The 23,334-nt window shown below is 39.6% G+C and overlaps 1 protein-coding gene across 3 annotated transcripts in view; it reads left to right on the top strand.

Annotated features, from left to right (window-relative positions):
• hecw2a (HECT, C2 and WW domain containing E3 ubiquitin protein ligase 2a) overlaps positions 1-21,793 on the top strand; it is a 45,926-nt gene extending 24,133 nt beyond the window's left edge. For 2 of the 3 annotated variants that reach the window (XM_054787573.1, XM_054787574.1), the window contains 17 exons: positions 2,804-2,922; positions 5,262-5,447; positions 5,633-5,767; positions 7,418-7,520; positions 8,027-8,123; positions 8,264-8,347; positions 9,286-9,371; positions 10,463-10,583; positions 11,990-12,103; positions 13,200-13,352; positions 13,471-13,569; positions 14,031-14,160; positions 14,262-14,408; positions 15,167-15,281; positions 16,501-16,586; positions 16,988-17,100; positions 18,372-21,793. In XM_054787573.1, coding sequence (XP_054643548.1) covers positions 2,804-2,922; positions 5,262-5,447; positions 5,633-5,767; positions 7,418-7,520; positions 8,027-8,123; positions 8,264-8,347; positions 9,286-9,371; positions 10,463-10,583; positions 11,990-12,103; positions 13,200-13,352; positions 13,471-13,569; positions 14,031-14,160; positions 14,262-14,408; positions 15,167-15,281; positions 16,501-16,586; positions 16,988-17,100; positions 18,372-18,483 — 2,000 coding nt within the window. In that variant the 3' untranslated portion in view covers positions 18,484-21,793. The remainder of the gene's footprint in view (positions 1-2,803; positions 2,923-5,261; positions 5,448-5,632; positions 5,768-7,417; positions 7,521-8,026; positions 8,124-8,263; positions 8,348-9,285; positions 9,372-10,462; positions 10,584-11,989; positions 12,104-13,199; positions 13,353-13,470; positions 13,570-14,030; positions 14,161-14,261; positions 14,409-15,166; positions 15,282-16,500; positions 16,587-16,987; positions 17,101-18,371) is intronic. The other variant, XR_008572473.1, reaches the window with a different exon arrangement.
• Positions 21,794-23,334: the final 1,541 nt, after the last annotated feature.

The following is a 23,334-nucleotide window of genomic DNA, read 5'->3' on the forward strand; positions in this document are numbered from 1 at the left end:
TCATCTGTCAGGTCAGCGGATATATAATGGCCCAAATATTTCACCTCATCATAGACTTTTAACATGTTATCTGCCAGTGAGAAGTCAGGGAAAATTAATTTCATATCCTCTTTACTCCTGACAATCATGATGTTACTCTTTTCTGAATTATATTTAATATCAAAGTCTAGGCCATACTGTGAACAAACCCTTAACAGCTGCTGTAGACCAGCACTGTATGGACAAAAGATCACTAAATCGTCAGCATACATCAGGTGGTTTATGGTAGTATCACCAACCCGGCAGCCAGTCCTACATTCATTCAGCAGCTTAGATAAATCATCCATATACAAATTAAAAAGACAGGGAGACAAAATGCTGCCTTGTCGCACGCCGTTACCAACATGAAAGGGGGATGATACAGAGTTTCCCCACTTAACAGATATAGATTGTTGAGCATACCAAAACACTAACATTCTTATTAAATATTTTGGGACACCCCTATTATACAATTTGTGAAATAACTTTTCATGATTTATATGGTCAAAAGCCTTTGAGGCGTCAATAAAGCAAACAAAAATGGTAGTATTGTGTCTGTTGTACAGATCCATAATCTCCTTTAAGGCAAAAATGCACATATCTGTGCCAAGCTTGGATTTGAAGCCAAACTGATTATCAGATGTCATGATAAACTTCTCCATTCTATTCAACATAGCCCTTTCCAAGACCTTTGATAAGGTACTTGCCAGAGCTATAGGACGATAATTATCTTTACTATTTATTTTTCCAGCTTTATTTTTCACAATGGGCACTAAAATAACAGACAGTATAGACTTTGGTAAAGTACCATGAATTAGAAACCCAGTAAAACATATTGCTAGCAGAGGATAGAGTTTTCTGCTGGCGAATTTTAAATGCTCAGTGGATATCTTGTCTGCACCACAGGCCTTATTATTACTGAGCTTCATCACAATCTCATTGATTTCTTGTACAGAAATAGTCACATCTTCATCTTTGTCTACATTGTCCACCACAAAGGAATTACTTTTGACACAATTAAACAGCTCATAGTAATGTTTCTGCCATAACTGAGTGATTTCGTCTGGTCCGTTTGCCCCACCAATATTTGTTGGTAAAGATGTTTTAGAAGTGTTCAATCTTTTGATTTCTCTCCAAAAGTCAATAAGACTATTGTTTTGTAGTTTTTTTGCGAGTGAGTCTGATCTCAATGTATTTTCATTCCTCTTAATAAGTCGTAAGATATATTTAAAATTTGCATTTGCCTGTTTCTTATAGTCAAATAAGGTACCATGCTTAGGTTTTCGTGCTTCAACCCACAGTTTGAAAGCTCTTCTGGCCTCAGCATGAAGCTCTTCTGCATATTCATTCCAGCCTGGCCTGGCTTTATATTTTTTCGTTCCATTGAGAGACTTACTTGAGATAATAAGAGATTTTACAATTGTCTCATACAGGGAGCACAACTCAAGGCCATGTTGCGCATTCTTACAATTCATATCACGACATGTAACTGTACTTTTTGGCAATTCAATTTTACTCAATAAAATATCAGACTGGGTACGGTAAAGGTGAAAGTCTTGCTCGGTCAAATTGGCCCAATTTATTTTCCTTTCTTCTGGGTTGTCACTCACAGGCACGACAGCTGGTAAATTGCCCATATTTATGAATAGAGAAAATGGTACATGATCAGATGTTGCCAACTCATAATTGATCCTGATGGCCTCTATAGAGTCATGTGCATCTTCAGTGCAGATGCAGTGGTCTAACCATGATGTTGAGTGCCATGCTTCACTAATGTAAGTGTAGCTATCCAGTGGCAAAAGTACTTCACTGGACAGAGTCAACCCATTATTGGAGCAAAATCGCTTTAAATGATCAGCAAAGATAGATTTTGAATCTGACACATCAGCATTCATGTCACCCACGATGAAGAAACAAGTAGAAGGGTTGTCCTGAACATATGATAAAAATGATTATGATGATGATTATTGTTATTCTGTTGTAAAATAATTCAAAACGTGCAATAATTGTTGATAGGATCGAGTCCGGTTCATGTATTATTAGTGACATCTAGTGGCCAGAGTAGACTACAGTTCATCAATGTCCTTTAAAGGGATAGTTCCAATTTTTTGAAATTACATTTTATGACATCCCCATCAGCAGTGTAGTATCAACCGTGACATACCCCCCCGGTTCTGATTGGAGATCCGTGACGAGGTACGTAGTTCCGCTTGGGGGTGGGGTATGTCACTGTTGATGCACGACACTGCTGATGGGGATGTCAACTATCCCTTGAATAACAAACTATTTGTATTGTAGATTTTTATGCTTGAAAATGTGGCGAGGGACGATTATACATGCATCGAGCTTGGTGAACTTCTTTACCGGTAATTTGCTTGTTAGACTCACTGTCTTGTTATGTTAATTTAGCCTACTAAGCCTCCCAGGTATGTTCGTTATGCTATTGTTATGTTACGTTAACAAGGTGGAGACCCATTCAGCCTGATGTTCTGTGTGCTATTGTGTAGTTGAATAGATTGTTTGTTTGTTCTTGGTTTTGAATTTTGTGAATAAAATTTCTCAATAAATGCGACTTATAGTCCAGAGCGACTTAAATGTTTTTTCCGCTTCATGATCCATTTTTTGACTGATGCGACTTAAACACCGGAGTGACTTATAGTCTGGAAAATATGGTAATAATTATTCATCATTTGAGGATGCATATGCAGTCACCTATATGAAAAGTTGTGTTGTGCGATCTGTTATCTAGTAAAAGGTAATAAGATATCCTCTTTTTGTTTTGTAGAATACCGACGAGAGAGTGCAGTCAGTCATGCGAGTGGTCGTCTTTCTCTGCTGCTCCAGTCTCCCAGCGCCAAGTTCCTGTGCAACCCCGACTTCTTTACTGTGCTGCATTCTAACCCTGTCAGTGCTCTTCACTGTGCATTATTCATTCATCCATCACATAACATATCAATACAGCAACTTAAACATCATTTATACCCTGGACAATCAATGGCTATTATTTACATACACATCAAATATATTCATAAAATAGGTATTTGACATGTTCATTGTTTGTTTCTGTTTAGAAAATAATTCATTTCCCTGACAATTTGGAGGAAACGTATTCTGAAATATGCTGGTAACTTCAAGAATAACGTACAGCACAATAATCTGCTAAACTGTAAATGTATAACGTGAGGTCTATGCACTACATTTAAAAACATAATCATTAACCCGATTAATTGAAATGTATGTCGTGTTGGGCTTGACTGTATTTTTATTGTTTTTATGACCTATCGATTTTCAAAAACACTGAAAAGTCATCTTTTAAAGTAGAAAATAAGTTTTGGTAACTTCATACTTTGAATCACTGCTCCGTGACTATATTTTATATTTTAATGACAAAATCAGTATACCTGCATGTAAACATATCAACCTAGTTATCTTACAGGCTTACATGCTGTATAGAACATCATTCAGTTTATTTGTACTTTAGAAGCAAATTCACATTACAAGCATGAATGTCATTGCATTGCCGTCATAATGCTTTGTGTGCTCCTTCAACATTCAACATTTGTCCCAAGAATGTAATGAGATGTGAATTTTGCAGGATAAAACATGAAAATAATGACAGAATCGTATTGGAGCTGAGTACAGTTGTGCTCGTAAATGTCATATACTGTACAAGAGGTCCTCGGTCTACGTACGGGTTCCATTCCTACGACGGTGTTTTAAGTCGGAATTTAAACCTAAATTAACACATTAGTCACTCACACTGTACACAGAACACATTAAATACAATATAAAAGAATATAAATAAATGAAACGCCTTTCTTTTAAGCCACCTTGACACTTGCACAAATTTTGCCTCTGCATTGTGTTTGGTTTACGCATAAGTTATGCACTTGGCACACACTTTGTGACCGAAAATGGCGCGCATTGGTACAAAATGCCACTCTACTGCACCACATATTCGCACCTAAATCAAGTACTGTTTACTTGTAATATACTTGTACTTGTAGTACACCCGATGCTCATTGTTCCCGCGTGGGTATTCACACATGGGACCTCCGCTTCCCACCTTCGTGAAGTAGTCGTGGCATTATTTGGTTGCACTTCGGTTGCACTCTCGTGTGATGCCACGCTATAGCAGGCATCACTCCTAGCTTAATTAATTCCTCTATGTGCAAGGGACCTACAATGTTGAACTCTCATTGCAAAATGTGTCTATATTATCTCACAGCGGCCGTACTATTGTGGTGGGGGATGGGGGAGAGATACTCCTCTCTGCAACGTTCAACTCTCCTGTCTCGGTTTCTTGCCTGAGTTTTTCTTCAAGTCCAGGCTCTGCTGGCCTTGCTCTCCCTCTGGTGTTCTTCTTGGTGTTCTTCTTCTACTGCCATCTTGTAGCAGTAGTGTTCATTCACGACTTGGGAAATGTCTCGATTAGGCACACTTTTACGCACTGCAGAGTGCGTAAAATCAACGCGTTTAGGGTCGGAAAGTGACACGCACCGCCGCATTGTGTACGGATAGTTTGTGCTTTGTTCACGACTAGTTCACGCAAATGGCATAAACTATGAGTGCTATCTTTGTTCCGTACTGGCGCACCACCTGCACAGTTTACACATACTTCACACCACCTTACGACAAATTTACTCATTAGCATGTAAAATTGCGTACCGCTGCAGAAACAAAATTTGTGCAAGTGTCAAGGTGGCTTTTTCCTTGTGGTTGTCTTGCACACTGGAAGCGGCGTTGTCAGGGAGGAAGAGACAAGCTTATTGTGAAGAGGAAGTCTCAATAATGACAACACTACACTGCTTAGTTATCACTGTGCATTTCATAGTAACAGATCCTTTGACATGTTCAAAGGTACCATCTTTCCATTTCTTTTCTTTCTTTCTGTGGTCAGAAGAGTCTGCCTCACACTTGGAAGACATAATGAAGGGAAAATAGTTAACTGAGAAGAAGAAAAGTCACGTTGTCCTTCCACAATGTAGCCATGTGCGACTATGTATTCTTCCGCGTACGCATTCTCCCACCGCGTCCACATGACTAGTTCTCTTTTTTTTGTACAGTATTAATAATTTATGGGAGTGCGTCGTAACCACAAAACATCATGACACAAGGACCACGTGTTTTAGTATTTCTGTACTTATGACTGTCAAGTATAAAATGTGTTCTCTTTGGTGGTGATGTACCAACAATATGGTCTATAATGTATGATTGCCATTGATATGTGTCTTCTCCAACAGAGTGCCTACCGCATGTTTACAAGCAACACCTGTCTGAAGCATATGATCAGTAAGGTGCGGCGAGACGCTCATTACTTTGAGCGCTACCAGCACAATCGTGACCTCGTTACCTTCCTCAACATGTTCTCCAACAAACAGTTGGAGCTTCCCCGCGGTTGGGAAATGAAACACGACCATACTGGGAAGGTGTGTGTGCAATTTTGTGTGACACGTATCATAACGTGTGATGATGTCCCACTCGGCAACTAAGAAGCCAAGGAATAAACATTCATTCATTGTCGTTTCCTGTAATCCTGACTGTGAATTGTCTTCAATGTTATAAGTGTGTTCAGGGTATCCATGCATGACCCAAGATGTTTGCATCTTCTCAGCCCTTCTTTGTGGACCACAATTGTCGGTCAACAACCTTCATCGATCCACGGCTGCCTCTTCAGAGTTCTCGCTCCACTGGGCTGCTGGCCCACCGCCAGCACCTGAGCCGCCAGCGCAGCCACAGCGCCGGAGAGGTGAGGCCAGACTGCAGCACTCATCACCTGGAGGCAACGTAGGCCTTGCAGAGTCACTGCATTCTTCCAGTTAGTAGAACATTACCACCACAGTCAGCTTCTTCCAGAAGAACAAGTTGAACAACTACTTTCTAGTTTGCTGACAGGACACAATCAGTCTGCTCACTAACATCACAAACTCTCATTTTGGCTTTTCAATTTACTTTAGGGTGACCAAACAGCCTGTTTTACCAGGACATGGCCTGTCTTCTGTGTGTTTTTCTTTCATTTATTGTATCATTTGACTTTGACATCGTTGTAAGTGAAAGCATATGTATGAATACCTGGATGACATTTGGTGTGAAAAAGTGATTGCCCCCTTCCTGATTTTTTTTTTTGCATGTTTGTCACTTAAATATTTCAGACTATCAAACAAATTTAAATATGAGTCAATGACAACACAACTGAACACAAAATGCAGCTTTTAAATGAAACCTTTTAGTATTAAGGGAGAAAAAAAATCCAAATCTACATGGCCCTGTGTGGAAAAGTGATTGCCCCCTAAACCTAATAACTGGTTGGGCCACCCTTAGCAGCAACAACTGCAATCAAGTATTTGCGATAACTTGCAATGAGTCTCTTACAGCGCTGTGGAGGAATTTTAGTCCACTCATCTTTGCAGAATTGTTGTAATTCAGCCACATTGGAGGGTTTTCCAGCATGAAGCACCTTTTTAAGGTCATGCCACAGCATCTCAATAGGATTCAGTTCAGGACTTTGACTAGGCCACTCCAAAGTCTTCATTTTGTTTATCTTCAGCCAGTCAGAGGTGGACTTGCTGGTGTGTTTTGGATCATTGTCCTGCTGCAGAACCCAAGTTAGATTCAGCTTGAGGTCACAAACAAATGGCCGGACATTCTCCTCCAGGATTTTTTGGTCGATAGCAGAATTCATGGTTCTATTTATCACAGCAAATCTTCCAGGTCCTAAAGCAGCAAAACAACCCCAGACCATCACACTACCACCACCATATTTTGCTGTTGGTATGATGTTCTTTTTATGAAATGTGGTGTTACTTTTATGCCAGATATAATGAGACATACACCTTTCAAAAGGTTTAACTTGGTCTTGAGATGTTTTCTGGCAAAATTGAGATGAGCCTTAATGTTCTTTTTGTTCAGCAGTGCTTTTCGTCTTGGAACTCTCCCATGCAGGCCATTTTTGCCCAATATCTTTGGTTTTATGGCGGAGTCATGAACACTGACCTTAACTGAGCCAAGTGAGGCCTGCGGTTCTTTGGATGTTGTGGGGTCTTCTGAGACCTCTTGGATGAGTTGTCGCTGCTCTCTTGGGGTAACTTTTGTTGGCCAACCAGATTCACCACTGTTACATGTTTTCGCCATTTGTGGATAATGGCTCTCACTGTGGTTCGCTGGAGTCCCAAACCTTTAGAAATGGCTTCATAACCTTTTCCAAGCTGATAGATCTCAATTAATTTCAGTTAAGTAATGTTTTAACAGGGGGGCAATCATTTATTCACACAGGGCCATGTAGGTTTGGAGTTTTTTTCAGTCCATTAATAATAAAAAGTAAAACTCTTTTTCACACAACTGTATATTACTTTGATTGAATATGTAAGCGTCTCAAAACTGGCCTGATCTTTTGTGACAGGTGGCAGACGACTCTCGACAAACCAATGCATCCATGATGCCTCGCCCATCCAGCACCTTCAGTGGCTCCAGTCGAAGTCATTACCAGGATGTGGTGCCTCTGGGTACGTGAGTAAAACCAACACTTGTGTATGGTACCTATTAGAGATGTCCGATATTATCCATTGCTTCATTTCGCGTCTTCCTTAAATTGGTCAAGATTTTTAATGACTTTTGTTGAGACAATTTAAAATAATATTTTAAATAAATATCACACTTTTTATATAACTTGCATAACGTTGCATGTACGTTGCAGTATTTGTTTTATTCTGCACAAACAGTGTTTATTTTTGTAATGCGTTCAGTATCATCACAGTAAAAGAAGCATAATATGTTCATTCATTGCATGAGATGTGATCTGACATTTTTTTGAGGGAAAAGCTGCTGCCAATACCGGTATTGGTTGATATCAGTATCTGTATTGAATTGCTGGACAGTATCGGTATATCAGATATTAGTAAAAAAACAATATCAAGCATCTCTAGTACTTCTGGTATGTATACCAGGAAGACATGTAAATTAAATAATATAATGATATAATGTATGTATGTTTCATTTAATATTTGTCTAGCGTACAATGATAAGATTGTGGCGTTTCTACGGCAAGCAAACATCTATGAGATCCTGCAGGAAAGACAACCAGAACTTACCAGGAACAATTCACTCAAGTATGTCTCATCCGACCTACTCATCATCATCATCATCACAGTTAATGTTTGATCCAGTCTGAAAGTGTGTGTGTGTGTGTGTGTGTGTGTGTGTGTGTGTGTGTGTGTGTGTGTGTGTGTGTGTGTGCGTGTGGTTGCAGAGAGAAGGTACAGTTTATTCGCAGTGAGGGAGCCAATGGGCTTGCACGCCTCTCTGGGGATGCTGACCTCGTCATGCTGCTGAGGTGTGTTCAGTGTGTGTGTCTGTGCTTGATTCATAGTCTATGAAAAGAAAATGACAATCCACATGGTCTGTAATTATTATTACTATAATTTAACCCATGTTGTCCACATATTTACACTGTTGCACACACTGCTGTTTATGCTATACATGCTATTATCAGACATAGATTCATGCATGAAAAGTGATATCGTCAGTATCACACCCTGAGTGTTTAATGTTTCCGATTATATTTCAGTATTTGTCTTGTCAAATCTCAAAGTGTCCCAGGCATTGGTGTTATAGAAATTTGCCTCTCGAGCGGCCAGTGGTGGTACACGGATTTGCGTCTCCGTAGGGTGTTCCGAGTCGTGCCGGCCAGTAGTCCGAGTAGGCATTTCTCTAAACCGCGTCTACATAATCCACACCGCTTGCCTGTTGTTTCCAGTAACGATTTACGATCATATAGATTGTATCAAAATTGACAGTGGAAACCACAGCTTGCGTAGCCACACAGGGTGCCGCCATCCTGCACTGACATCACATCGTTACGTTGAACTTGTATGGTGTCCTGTATGCTGTATTTATGAATTATTACCGACTTAGGTGAACTGGTCTTTTCTAGCCAGAAAACTGCATTTTCTTGCATGAGTGTTACAAAAAAATGTTTTTTCTCACCAAAGATCTGCAATTTTAATCGCCCACGAATGCAGAATTACAAATATGTGGGGATCCACTAAACACAACATTAGGTATGAAAATGTTGCTTGTTCAAAAATAATAATAATGCTTCTCTATTGGTTGAAAGAAAGTATTGTGGTTGAGTTTTGTGGTTGCTTGACCTGGTTGAGCCTTAGAGTGGTGACAGCAAAACACAAACATGTATTCTGTTTTTACACCATTAAAAAGCACAGTGTCAAATATAGATACATTTTCTCATTCTCTGTTCTTTTTCTTCTGCAGTTTATTTGAAGAGGAGGTGATGTCATATGTGCCGCCTCTGCTCCACCCAAATTACTGCCTCTCCTCTTCTCCTCAGAGCTCGCCCGGTAAGACTTTCTATACTAAACCACATGTGATGTGACACATTATGAAAGGTTTTTTTCCACTCTGATGATGATTCCATCACTAATTACTCTCATTGTTGCAGTGTAGTGGGGAAAATAAATATATGATCCTCTGCTAATTTTGTAAGATTACAAAGATATGCACAGTACAGCATTTATATCCATCCACCCTTACAAGGGTTGCGGGGGTAGGCAGGAGCCTATCCCAGCTGACCTTGGGCGAGAGACGAGGTACCACCTGGACTGGTCGCCAGCCAATCGCAGGACATCATTTATATTTGCTATATTTGACTGAGTGAAATTATAGCTGTCAAATGATTACAACTTTTAATTTGATAAATCATTCAATTTAATTCATCACGATTAATCACATTTGCAACTATGTCTGAAATGTGCCCATTTTTACTGGATTTTACTAACAGAAAGATGACACAATTATATAAAGCGTATTTTGTGACATTCGTCACACGTTCTGTGCTTTTCGGGGTTAAGGGTACAAAGAACACTTAAAGCACAAGCTGATGCAATGTTATTATAACCAAAAAAAGCCTAAAAACATTGCAACTTCTGGCACAACGTTGTGGAAAAGTTGCTGCAGAATCAGGTATTTCAGGCTGCAGCAATCATAAAAAAAGCTGAAGGTACTGAATACTCTAAGGAAGACGCAACAGGCAGTTTGTTGTTAAATAGAGTCCAGGATGTCAGCGAAGTTCCCGGCTAGAGAGAAGGTACAGTAGGCAATGGTGAACTTTCCAGACAGCTTTGCTCGGTGGACGGAGTGGAGGCAGAAGAGTTTGAAGGCTTTTTTGACTATTGTTACTCTTATCATCACATTCCTTACAGGCACTCAGACTTTTTAGTCACCACATGTATTTTGTCATTGTATTTCCTTTCCAGTGATCAAAAGCATGGATAGTTTGGTGCACAACCCTTGATTGACCTGCATTATTTGTCTTTTTTTTCCCCCTTACTAATATTTTTGTATTGCCTGCCTCATGATTGACATTGTGCATCTTTTTTCTATATTGATTTTTTTTTTTTGGTCTATTTGTTCTTTTTGCTGAATATTGTAGGCACCCAGCGAGCAAACGCCCGTGCTCCTGCTCCCTACAAACGAGATTTTGAAGCTAAACTGAGGAACTTCTATCGAAAGCTGGAAACGAAAGGTTATGGACAGGGACCTGGCAAAGTCAAGTAGGTTTAAATTCCACAATTTGGATCGAAAACATAGGTGTTGATTTTGTTTATTTGATTTTTATAAATTTAAATTTTTCATCTACAGTACTTAATTTGTTTTTGTACTTGACTTTAAAGCAATATGGAATTGCCTCATCTACTGTATAAAGTGTATATCTTAATTATTAATATGTATTAATTACAATGACTCCACTGTCCTTCTTGGAACATAAATAAATATAATAATAAATCTAATATAATACCACTCTTAGCAGTGATGCTTTCAGGTCATCTTTTGACAGTAAAATTCTGTTGTGCACCCCCCACCCATCCCACCCCCAATAAACATTATTAGCATTAAAAGCATTAAAATGGTTTCAGCCCTATTTGTCAGAGCGCCTGCAGTTTGTATCCATTAGTAATGAAGAATCCAGAAACGTGAAGTCAGTCATGGCATCCCACAAGGTTCCGTGCTAGGACCTGTATTGTTCAGCCATTATATGTCTCCTTTAGGCAATATCATAAGAAAACACTTCATTAACTTCCACTGCTATTCGGATGACAAACAACTCTAATTATCAATGAAACCTAACCAAACTTGTCAGATGTCCAAACTCCAGGCGTGTGTTAGAGACATACGTAAAGATCTGGATGACCTCAAACATTTTACTGTTAAACTCAGAGACAAGAGTGCAAATGTGATCACTGTCCTAGATGGTCTTGCAATCACCCCCCACTGTACAGTCGGGAACCTTGGTGTCATCTTCGATCGGGACCTTTCCGTTAGTTCCCAAATACGAAAAGTGCCAAGAACAGCATTTTTTCCATTTACGAAACATAAACAAAATCAGAAAATTCCTGCCACTACCAGATGCCCAAAAACTTGTTCATGCTTTTGTGACCTCCAGGTTTGGATTATTGTAACTCTGCGTTAAGAGGTTGCCCTGAAATCTTTAAAGACACTTCAGTTAGTCCAAAATACTGCCGCACTATTAAAAGTTTACTCTTTAAAAGTAAACTAAAAACCCACCGTTTTGCTAAAGCATAGAGTTGGAAGTGACCCCTGATATGCTGATATGCACTGAATCAGATACAGTACACTCCTCTATGTTCCTTGGACTAAGATAAAGACTCACCTGTTTTCTTGATCAACTATTTATCCCTCTACCCTATTTTTTTAATTCAACCCAACCGGTTGAGACAGATGGCCGCCACACAGAGCCTGGTTTCTTCCCCAAAAGGGAGCTTTTCCTTGCCTCCGCCGCCAAGTGCTTGCTCATGTGGGGTTTCAGTTGGTTCTCTGTTTTCATTTATGAGTGTGACCTTTATGTGTAAAGTGCCATGAGATACAGTAACTGTTGTTGTCATTTGTCGCTATAAACTAAATTGAACTGAATTAACAACGTGTGTCTCTGTGTTGTCAGACTGGTCATACGGAGGGACCATCTTCTAGAGGATGCCTTCAACCAAATCATGTGTTACTCACGCAAGGACCTACAAAGGAGTAAACTTTACGTCAGCTTTGTAGGAGAGGATGGGTGAGTTCAATTCACATTTTTATACATACATGAGACTGAAGAACATATTGTTATAAATGTATATAATAAATAACATACTGTACAGTAATAAATATATAATCATTTTTGTACATACATAAAAATAAAAAAAAACAAATACAGTGGAACATTGGTTAGCATCATTAATCTGTTCCAGAAGGTCCGACTCTAACTGAAACACACACTAGCCGAATCAAATTTTCCCATAAGAGATCATGTAAATGTAATTAATCCAAAAATTTTAACACAAAACACATTTTCATAGTTTTGCAATTACAGTTTTAAATGCGGAAAATAATTTCAAATGCTTAGAATTTAGGCATGCGCCGATGGATCGGCCACCGATTAATATCGGCCGATTTCCGTAAAAAAAACCCCAACATGTGATCAGCATATGCCGATAAATGCCTTCCAAAGCCGATCACAAAAACAGATCGCCATGCGGCGGCGACATGACAAATCCTGTCATGACCACACAGACATGACATGAATGTGCATGTGTGCTGTGTCACGTAGGGTTCCCAACACCCGTATTGCAATGGGACTCAACACTAGTTTGTAAAACCTCAATGGTCGTGTTTGACAGCTTGCCACAGGCTACGCCAATCGATGCCAGTGTGTTCGACTTCCATTCATTTTTCTGTACACGCTTTGCCTAGCTGTCAATGGCCGCAGCAAACTAGCTAGCTAGCTAGAATTATCCGCCTAGCTTGTCGTTTTCGGACTCCAAATGTGACTTTTTACCACAATGACATTTTGGTTTTAAAGCAAACAAGCAATGCGGTTAGTTTGGAGCTCGTATTTGTCCCACGGGGAAGTGGATATTACGTCCATCGGGTATATACTAACTCTTTCAAGTGTCTATTTTTGTCATTATTCTTATTATGTCTTGCCCTCCGAATTTTTTTGTTGTCGATTAATTCGATAAATCGATTAATCATTGATTCATCGATAAAATGTTGGAGCAAAATGTTGGAGCTCTAATTGTTGTAAATGTTATCAATCTACAGTATATTCTATAATATTAATGTTAACGTACTAGTAAAGATACATATGTGTGTGTGTGTTGTATATGCAGGCTGGACTACAGTGGGCCATCCAGAGAGTTTTTCTTCCTTGTGTCCAGAGAGCTCTTTAACCCGTATTACGGCCTGTTTGAATATTCAGCAAACGACACATACACCGTGCAGATCAGTCCCATGTCTGCCTTTGTAGACAACCACCATGAATGGTGAGTGTTAAACATATTTCCTGTTTGTCACATTTACAGGAAGTGCCATTACTGTGGTTAATTGCATCTGAGTAACTAATGTTCAATCAACCTCGATACTTCCATTATCTCTTCATAGGTTTCGTTTTAGTGGGCGTATCCTGGGATTGGCTCTGGTCCATCAGTATCTTCTGGATGCCTTCTTTACCCGACCCTTCTACAAGGGTCTTTTACGCATGTAAGTTGTTTTCAGTGTCTATTGTCTTACATGTGAGGCATCATGACACAAACCACAAGCAGTGTGATTTAGCGGACTGACATGTGATCACTTGTCCACAGCCGCATTGGGGCTTCACATGTGCGCACACACGGGGGGGGGTTGGGTGGATTGGGTTGGTAATTGATACACAGGTGCATGCGAGCAGTGTCGCTGACTGTATTTAAAACTATGATAATAATAGAAAGCTATAGACGGACAGACAAATTAATTCACAAAATCAAAATACAGACGTGTCATTTAATGAATGTGATTGCTCCTCCACCCGTGATACTGAGAGCAGTTCATAAATTGTAAACGTGACCATGTAGAGACAGAAATAAAAACCTCACTATATACAGTATGATCAGTGTACTTTTGTAAGTCATCTCTCATACATACGGCATAGTGCAACATCATCACACAATCATGTGACCATGCAGACCTTGTGACTTGAGTGACCTGGAGTTCCTGGATGAAGAGTTTCACCAAAGCCTGCAGTGGATGAAAGACAACGACATCGAGGACATGCTGGACCTCACTTTCACTGTCAATGAGGAGGTGTTTGGACAGGTCAGTCATTTTGACGTTGTGTCAAATATACCTAATGTAAATCTAGAAATAATCAAAATATATAAGTAAGTACTGATTGTGTGTGTCCTGTGTTGCTTCAGATCACAGAGCGAGAACTAAAGCCAGGCGGAGCGGGTATTCCTGTGTCCGAGAAGAACAAGAAGGAGTACATTGAACGTATGGTGAAGTGGCGTATTGAGAGAGGCGTGGCTCAGCAGACTGAGAGTCTGGTTCGAGGCTTCTATGAGGTACATTATTGTGTCCACATGTTCATCTACATCTCTTCATGCTTTCATGGCTTCACTCCGTAAACTCATATTATTATTTTAAAATCTTTGATACTGTAGACAAATCACAGCACTTGTCCAAGGAAGATGACATGATGTCACACAATATTAAAAAGAATGTAATGTAGCAGCAGTTCTCCTATACTCATTTAGTAACAGTGTTAAACCTAACCAATTCACTGAGAAATCTGTGATGATGTCACTAAATACAATACGGGCAGGCCTTGTGTTACGACATTTCATGGTTACATACTCACGCCCATAAATTATTAATACTGTACAGAAAGAAAATATGAACGAATAGAATACATAGGCAATTGAAATCCTTCATGTCATTTCGTAAGATAAATGTTAGAAATACAGGAGGTCCTTGTATGGTCATAAGTATGACTTTCGTTCCTACGACGGCGATGTCAGTCGAGTTTTTGTTGAAGTCGGACCTAAATCATTCCGAAACGAATACCTAAGTCAGTCACACTTTACAAAGAACACATGAAGAACATAAAATACAGTAATAAAAAGATTAAATACAAGAATTGAATGAAAACACGAATAAAAAAAGAGCAATTCCTTACTTTTATTCCTGTTGTTGTCTTGTACACTGGAAGGGACAGGCTTTGCGCTCTCAATAGTGGTCTCAACAACGAGACCGCTATGTAACTGTTCCGCCATTTGCTTCCACCACACGCACATAACTAGTTGTCTTTTTTCTTTGTCAGGTGGTGGATGTGCGGCTGGTGTCGGTGTTTGATGCCAGGGAGTTGGAACTGGTGATGGCTGGAACTGCAGAGATCGACCTGACAGACTGGAGGAACAACACGGAGTATAGGGGAGGTACGTTTAACGATACAGCACAAACATTTGAATATGTTTTTACTGTAGATTACATCAACATGACGGATGGAGGAAGAATATCAAGTCTATGATTACCTGTGATGTCTTTTTCTTACATTTTAAATATTGTCATTTCATCATAATTAATAATTAACTCCTCTTTACAAAATTCTTATGCCTTACAAATAAAAGGACAGAATTAGTGAAAGTCAGTATTCTGCTATGTTAGTGTATTATTCAATTTGACCATGTTTATCATGAAAATGATTTTGATAGCTTTTTATATCTATCCATCCATTCATCTTCCTTATCCGAGGTCGGGTCGTGGGGGCAGCGGCTTAAGCAGAGAAGCCCATACTTTCCAGCAGATCCCGAGGCGTTCCCAGGCCAGTTGAAAGACATAGTCTCTCCAATGTGTCCCGAGTCTTCCCTGAGGCCTCCTACTGGTCAGACGTGCCCTGAACACTTCCTCAAGGAGGCGTCCGGGAGGCATCCTGACCAGATGCCCGAGCCACCTCATCTGGCTCCTCTCAATGTGGAGGAGCAGTGGTTCTCCTCTAGGACAATTCTTCTCGTCTTATCTCCAAGGAAGAGCCCAGCCACGCTAAAACTAATTTTGGCTGCTTGTACCCGCGAACTTGTCCTTTTGGTCACTACCCAACTCTCATGACCATAGGTGAGGTTAGGAACGTAGATAGGCAGGTAAATTGAGAGCTTTGCCTTTCGAATCAGCTCCCTCTTCACCACAACGGACTGATGCAGTCGCCACACTAATCCGCCTGTCGATCTCGCGTTCCGCCAGCTGATCTCTTGTTTTTGTATCCATTATCCCTTTTTGTGTCACTATAGAGTATAAAATACAGGATTACAATAACTAAATGAGTACCAGTTGACATACATACATACATACATACATGCATACATACATACATACAGTACCTACATACATACATACATACATACAGTACATACATACATACTGTACATACATACATACATACAGTACATACATACATACATACATACATACATACATACATACATACATACATACATACAGTACATATAGTTGGTCTTAGTACAAAAGCAATGACATCGAGAGAGTTTTTTGTCATATACACTGTTACATAGAGAGCTCTAAAAAATGGTGGAAGAGGAAGGAGGAAACAAAGAAGAAGACCTTATTTTTTCATCCTCTGACTCATCATTGTGCCCTTAGGTTACCATGACAACCACATAGTGATCCGCTGGTTCTGGTCAGCAGTGGAACGGTTCAACAATGAACAAAAACTGAGACTGCTGCAGGTATGACACTCACCGTGTGGCGATACTGCATGCGCTGCACATGTAAATACTTTTTTCTTTTCTTTCTCTCTTTAAATAGTAATGTACGGTTATAACTTCATTTCATTATATCATAATTTAAAAAAAAAATTAATATCACTATAGTTGCGCTTGAAATTAATCAACCCCCGTTGTAAATTACATTTATTTTCAAAAATGTCATTTAAAAGGAAAAAATGAGTGGCAATGTGTTGCGCTATTTACATTTTTTGTTGTTGGTGGTGGTTTAATATTACTAACTGCTACTAGTTTATAAACGTTGCAACTTTGAACTTGAGTATTGCTACATTTTCATATAAAACTATCAGTAAGAGATACTTTGATAAATACTTTTCCTAAAGTGCTTATAGTTGTCTTTCTAGTTTGTGACAGGCACATCCAGTATTCCCTACGAGGGCTTTGCCTCGCTACGGGGAAGTAATGGACCGCGCAGATTCTGTGTAGAGAAGTGGGGAAAAATCACCTCCTTACCCAGGTAGAGTCACGCATGACTTTTTATCCATCTTGTCTTAACCGCAATCATTACGTTATTACAACAATTAGCGATTCAGTAGTGAATAACTTCCAACTTTAAAGCAAGATTTAAGTTTTAGCACATGGGTGAATTCTCTGTAGAGAAAAGACAAAGGATGCTTTGACGTTTTTATATTTTATAAAAAAAGGTTAAGCAAAATGTACAGTGGGACACACATAGCTTTGTTTCTTGCTTGAAATCTTGTGTTTCTTTGGTTCCGCCATTTCTGGTTAACCTGAATTTTTTTTTTTATTCTGTGATTGTTTCTTGTGGAGACTCTGCCTTGTTCAAGACAGTAGCTCCACCTGTTGTTTAAACTAAGAAGTACAAAACAGTACATGTGTGCGGGCCATAGTCAATTGTATTTTTAGACTTTTATACAGGCCTGTTAAAAATGGATGTTTGGCCCGCAAGCTGTAGTTTGGACACCGCTGTTTTAGTCACCGAAAGACTCAAGTGAAGTATATTAAACGGTCAATCAAACAACGTCCAAAAGCAGGAAGACCTATGCTCCTAGAACAGGTGTGTCCAAAGTGCAGCTCAAAGGCCATTTGTAGCTTTTGACTCGTGACATATTCTACTAATAAAATTAAAACACCCTCCACATTAGAACATTACACAGAAAACTAAGAAAAAAATGGAACTGGCCCAAATCCACCCAAAAATGTCACCTGCAAACCAAAATGGCCGACTACCTCTGCATCCATCTCCCAGGATATGATGATGATTTTCATGCGTCCTTTCATGATGAACATGTGAACAATTTTCACCAGGATGCACATGCTTGCAGGATTTGGTACAATTTCCAGTATGTTCTAGTATGTCACATTGAAAAGGTAACTTAGATGCTTAGTTTAGATTAACATGGCAACACATAGAAGCTGAAATTTGTTGTACAAAAAAAAAATAGCGTACACATACGCTGCTGGAAGCAGTGCAGCCAAGAGATATGCTACAAAATGAAAATAATTGACTGTCGCAATAAGTTAATACAATGTCGTGGAACAAATACTAAATTTAAGCTGTAAATGTAGGTCAGTGTTTCTGATAGTGTTTAAGCCAGCAGAGAATGCTTTGCTGGCCCTGACTGGACACCAAGTTGTTTTGATTGTGTTGCGTTTGTGTTATGATTGTGTTCGTCTTGGGATTGTGTTTGTGTTGTCGTTGTGCTTCGATTGTGTTTGTGTTGTAATTGTGTTTGCGTTACGGCTGTGCTTTGATTGTGTCGACAGAGCTCACACGTGCTTCAATCGTCTAGACCTGCCACCGTACCCGTCTTTCTCGATGCTGTATGAGAAGATGGTGACGGCTGTGGAGGAGACTAGCACGTTTGGTCTGGAGTGAAGGGAGAAGGTTCTCCTCAGCAGGAGATGCTGAGAACAAAAGTCATATCCCTAAAAGGCAACTGACACCACACATGGTGAATCATTGTGCTACGACTTTCAAGCAGAAGAATTAGGAGAGGAGTATCTGCAAATGTTTTTATGGCGATCTTTCTTCATTGAGCCTTCAGTTAACTGCCTTCTTCGCTCTCCTCCTCTTCCTCCTCGTGCACCTTAGAGAGCCAATGGACTAGTGTTCTCCATTCTCCTCTCTGGACCTCAAAACTGTGTCTGCTCAATTCCAAGACCGTCACTAAACGTCCCAGTCCAGTGTTTCTTCCAGATGATTTCTCCAGCATGGAAGAATGTCTACTTTGTGCAGTCAGTGATTGTCATGACATTAAACACACACATACTGCACCATCAATTGTTTTCATATACTTTCATAGGCAGAAGTCACACATCATCATGCATGGATTTGGCTAGAGTGACACTGAAATCAAGTAAGACAAGCACTGGACAGATATGTTTGCTGACAGACCTCAGTCCCATACGAGTGTAAAGTTTGCAAAAAAAGCTATGAATGTATGAAATAGGTGAACGAATGTACATGTATGAACCACAAGCCATGATGAGACACTCATTCGTTGGAAGACAGTCAATATCACATCTGCTATGAATGAAATGAAAAACATCTGACCGTGGGTCTGTGGGTTTTTGAGTATGATTTTTCAAAACAATTCTACGAATTTTACAAGATCCATTTGTCCCCCACGGTGAAATGTTGTTGAAAGCTGTACATGGAAATAATGTGTTCCTCAGTGAGAGATGGTCAACAAAAGAAATGCTTGGAAAGCGACGTCTTTTTGGCTGACTTGAAAGGGCTTTGACATTTTGTTATTTTGTTAAAGTTTAAAAAACACAGCCCTAATAAGAAAAGTCATTTGCTGAATGCACCGGTGTATTTTATGGCTGTTCAGCCTAAAGGGTAACACAAGCAGAATCTTAAAGAGTGCCAACCCAGTGGAATGTCTGCCGCATTGGATTTGATTTTTTTTTTTTTTACTTAAGAACATTCAGACAATATGTGAATGCTGTGAATTGATATAAAGTTTAAGTACTGTACTGTTTACATAAGGTTGTATCACATGAACCTGCATAGACAAACTGGAGATGTTTTGACAAAAAAACGTGAAGAACTACACTACTCACAAAAAATAGTAGGATATTGGGCTTTTGGGGGAAATCTCAGGATGAACCTAAAATGCACTATAACCTGTACAGGTCAAGTTAATTGTGGATTGTCAGTCATTCAGGTCATTGTAATCCGCAAAGGTTGAAGCTTGTTTGTTGAAGAGATTTAACTGTTCAAAAGGCTTATTCAGTTCTAAGATTTTAGATGTGGAGTCACCCTGTTTATGTCTCTGGTGAATGTGTCCCCTGGGGGTGGTCACAATAGGGTTGTTGTTGTGGTTGTGGCCCGGCGTGACTGGTGAACAACGGCCTTGCATAACAATAATTAATTCTCCTATCTGGTGGCAAAACAGCTCATTAGTGGCTACCCATCCTGTGGAATGAGACAATCTTTGGGGGTGAGATGTCAGGACATTGTTATAAGTAGATGATAGATGATGCCTCAGACCTCCTTCTCGGTGTCGAGAGAATATTTCTAGTTTAACCGACATGCTTCTTTCATGCTGCTTTCAAACCAGCAGTTGTCCCTATCCAGAATTTGGACATCATTGCCCTCAAAGGAATGTCTCTTCTTTTTGAGATGCAAATGAACTGCTGACTCTGGGCCTGAAAACACTGCTTTCCTATGTTGTGGCATGAGTTTGTGTAAGGGTTGCTTGGTCTCCCCAACGTAGAGGTCATTGCACTCCTCACCACACTGCACTGCTTAAACAACGTTGCTGAATTTGCTTCTCAGGATTTTGCCTTTGGGGTAAAGCAGCTTTTGTATGAGGGTGTTGGTGGGTTTAAAATACATCTGTAATTAATTTGACCTTCTCTCAACTTTTGAATAGACATGTCCTGTTGAACTGTTGAATGTTTCAGTGCTTTTTCCACAACTTTTCACACTCACACTCACTTCAAGAAAATGAACGGCAACATTGACAAACGTGTGTGATCCATGAATGAACTAATAACTGTCCTGGTGCAATTAGAATTGGCATTTAAACTTAACTCAAATTAACTTCACCGGTAAAAGGGTATAGTGCATTTTAGCTTCATTCTGAAATTTCACCCAAACGCCAATATTGTACCAATATTGTCTTACCTGAATGGTCATGTATGACTTCTGTGACTTGTAAGTATATTTTTGCCTTGATAGCATGTGATAAACACACAAAACACAAACTACCCTTTCACGGTCATACACATCCTTCCATGCAAACAAAGCAGAACTGTAGTCAATGTGTATGGGGTGCATGCAAAATGAAACTTGTTGTACAAAGAAGTGTTGGAGCAACATGGCTAGAATAGTGCTAGATAGCTCCACATGTGCTGTGAGTTGCAGACTTTTCTATGCGAGCCCCCCAGGCCCAATACTGCATGTGTGTTGGTTCTGGTCAGCTCTGTGAGCGATGCCTTGATGCCATTGTGTTATAGCTTGATATTGCATGCTGAAATATTGCAAGACACTGTCCTTACTAGCTTTTTGCATGAGGATATTGTTATCACAAAACAGGGGAAGGAGTTGTTGTTTTTCGTTGTGGAACTCACAAGACTCAAAGTCACTTTCATGGAGAATGCAGTAGTTTCTCGATGAAATTGCCATTTCTGAACGAGTATCTGGCAAGCATGCTTCCAAAGTGTCACTTTCACACATGCGTGTCTGCCTATGTTACAAATAGGTCGATGATGATGTTGGTTCATTGCTTGTGGGTCATTGATCAATCAATAGGGCTGTTTTGACTTGTAAAACAATAGAACACAAGTATGTGTACCATGTGTGCAGTCCTCTTTGTATATAACTGTAAATGTATATCTGTCCTGTTGTGTGTATAAATATATCTTTTGCACTGAATGTACCAAAGGGGCTTGACAAGTAAACCATTCTTTCATTTCAGACAAACAGCATCGGACACATCCTTACACTTCACATGTTTGTGGCATGTTAAAATAGACATTCTATGTTTGCTACAGTGACTCCTTCAAAATAAGACATGATAACCTCTCACTTCCTGTTCAATTCTGATAAGACACAATTGGTTTTCAGAGGTCTCTTGTCTGTCCGTCTCCACGTCAGTCCAGTTTGGGTGATGTGAGATAATTGCTACACGGACTTTATAAAAATGTAAATGCATGGTCCAATCAATAAAAAGAATGAAAACATGAGGTTGGTTAAAGGCTTAGCGTGTTTTGACACTTGTGTTTGATAGTCAGATAAAAAAAATACAATAATATGACCAGTAGTCAACATAATGAAAAAATATGTCAAACATAAAATACAAACTTTACTAAAATGTTATTATGAAATTTTGCTTCCAGTAGATTCCCACTAGAGTGGTCCCTCGCCACATTGCGGTTTCAGTCCCACAGCTTCACTCTATCACAGTTTTCCAAAAATGTTGGTTAATAAATCATGCTATTTTTAGGGCCGCACGATGACATAGTCAGGAGATTGTGGGTACATATCTCCGTTGGAACATATATGTGTGGAGTTTGCATGTTCTCCCCATGCATGCGTTAGTGTTCTCCGGGTACTCCGGCGACTCTAAATTGTCCACAGGTTGAACGGCATAATCAGAAGACACAATCAAAGGCATAATAATATGCAGTACAGTACTGTAGTACTCTACACTGGTCACGGGGTGTCAGTAGTGTTACTGTAATGTTCGGTGAGACACAGAAGCACCAGACTTGATCACCGATTTTTATTACAGGTTTGGATTATCGCACAACACGCATGATAATCCCCATTGAAAATACGGGCTACTGTTGAAGCCGTAATACACGCCAAGCTAAAACTCAACTCTGAACTTCCAACGTCACTTCCTATCCGGCCTGCCACTCAGTTCCCCTACGGAACACATTTATAGCGACACATCAGGGGCTTATTTTCTGTTATTATGTCTACAATATTGGGTAATATGAGTGTAAAGGTGACTATAGGGGTGCTATTCCATGCCTAGAGGTCTCTAATATTGTTAAAAACCATATTTTGAAAGTTGTAAACAGGTTCTCTTTGTTACAGAACTATTTGATTTCTGAATAAGGAATCCTACTTCACGGAAATTAATTTATCACTGTCGGGTCTGGAGCCAACTAACGACGATAAACGAGGGATCACTATATTGGTGAGGGTTACAATCCGAGATCACCGGCTAATACTGAAAAAAATGTGTGTAATTGGCCCATAAAAATGATAGAAGCCCATAAAAATGTCTATTCTTGACATTCTCATAAACCTGGATTATGCTGCTGCATCGAGGCGCCACTGTACGTTAAGCAGGCTCGCTCTACCCCCTCCAAACCCTTATGCTAGCTTGACGCTGATGTTCTCCTCCAATTAGATAGATTTAGATTAGATTCAGCTCCAATAACCCGCCCCGTCTCTCTTCTATTGCCTTTGTTCTCTCATGATGAAGAAGCTAACAAACTGAATGCATAAGAGTATAATCCAGGTTTAAACCCTATAATACCACTCTCATACTTATTAAACATATTTGAAATTATAAAACGTATAGGTACTCACTACTGATGAACGATAATGAAAGATAATTGCTAGAACAGATGAAATCAGAGTCACGGTTTAACCTTTGGCCTGGTCCTCAGTTAATAACGACTTATGATCACATATTAACGTGTTTACCTTTAGAGACTGGATCATAACAAACTTGACTGTAGAAGCTATAGCTTCTGTAGC

Source organism: Dunckerocampus dactyliophorus, chromosome 9 (genome assembly GCF_027744805.1).
Source record: "Dunckerocampus dactyliophorus isolate RoL2022-P2 chromosome 9, RoL_Ddac_1.1, whole genome shotgun sequence".
Classification (NCBI taxonomy): domain Eukaryota; kingdom Metazoa; phylum Chordata; class Actinopteri; order Syngnathiformes; family Syngnathidae; genus Dunckerocampus; species Dunckerocampus dactyliophorus.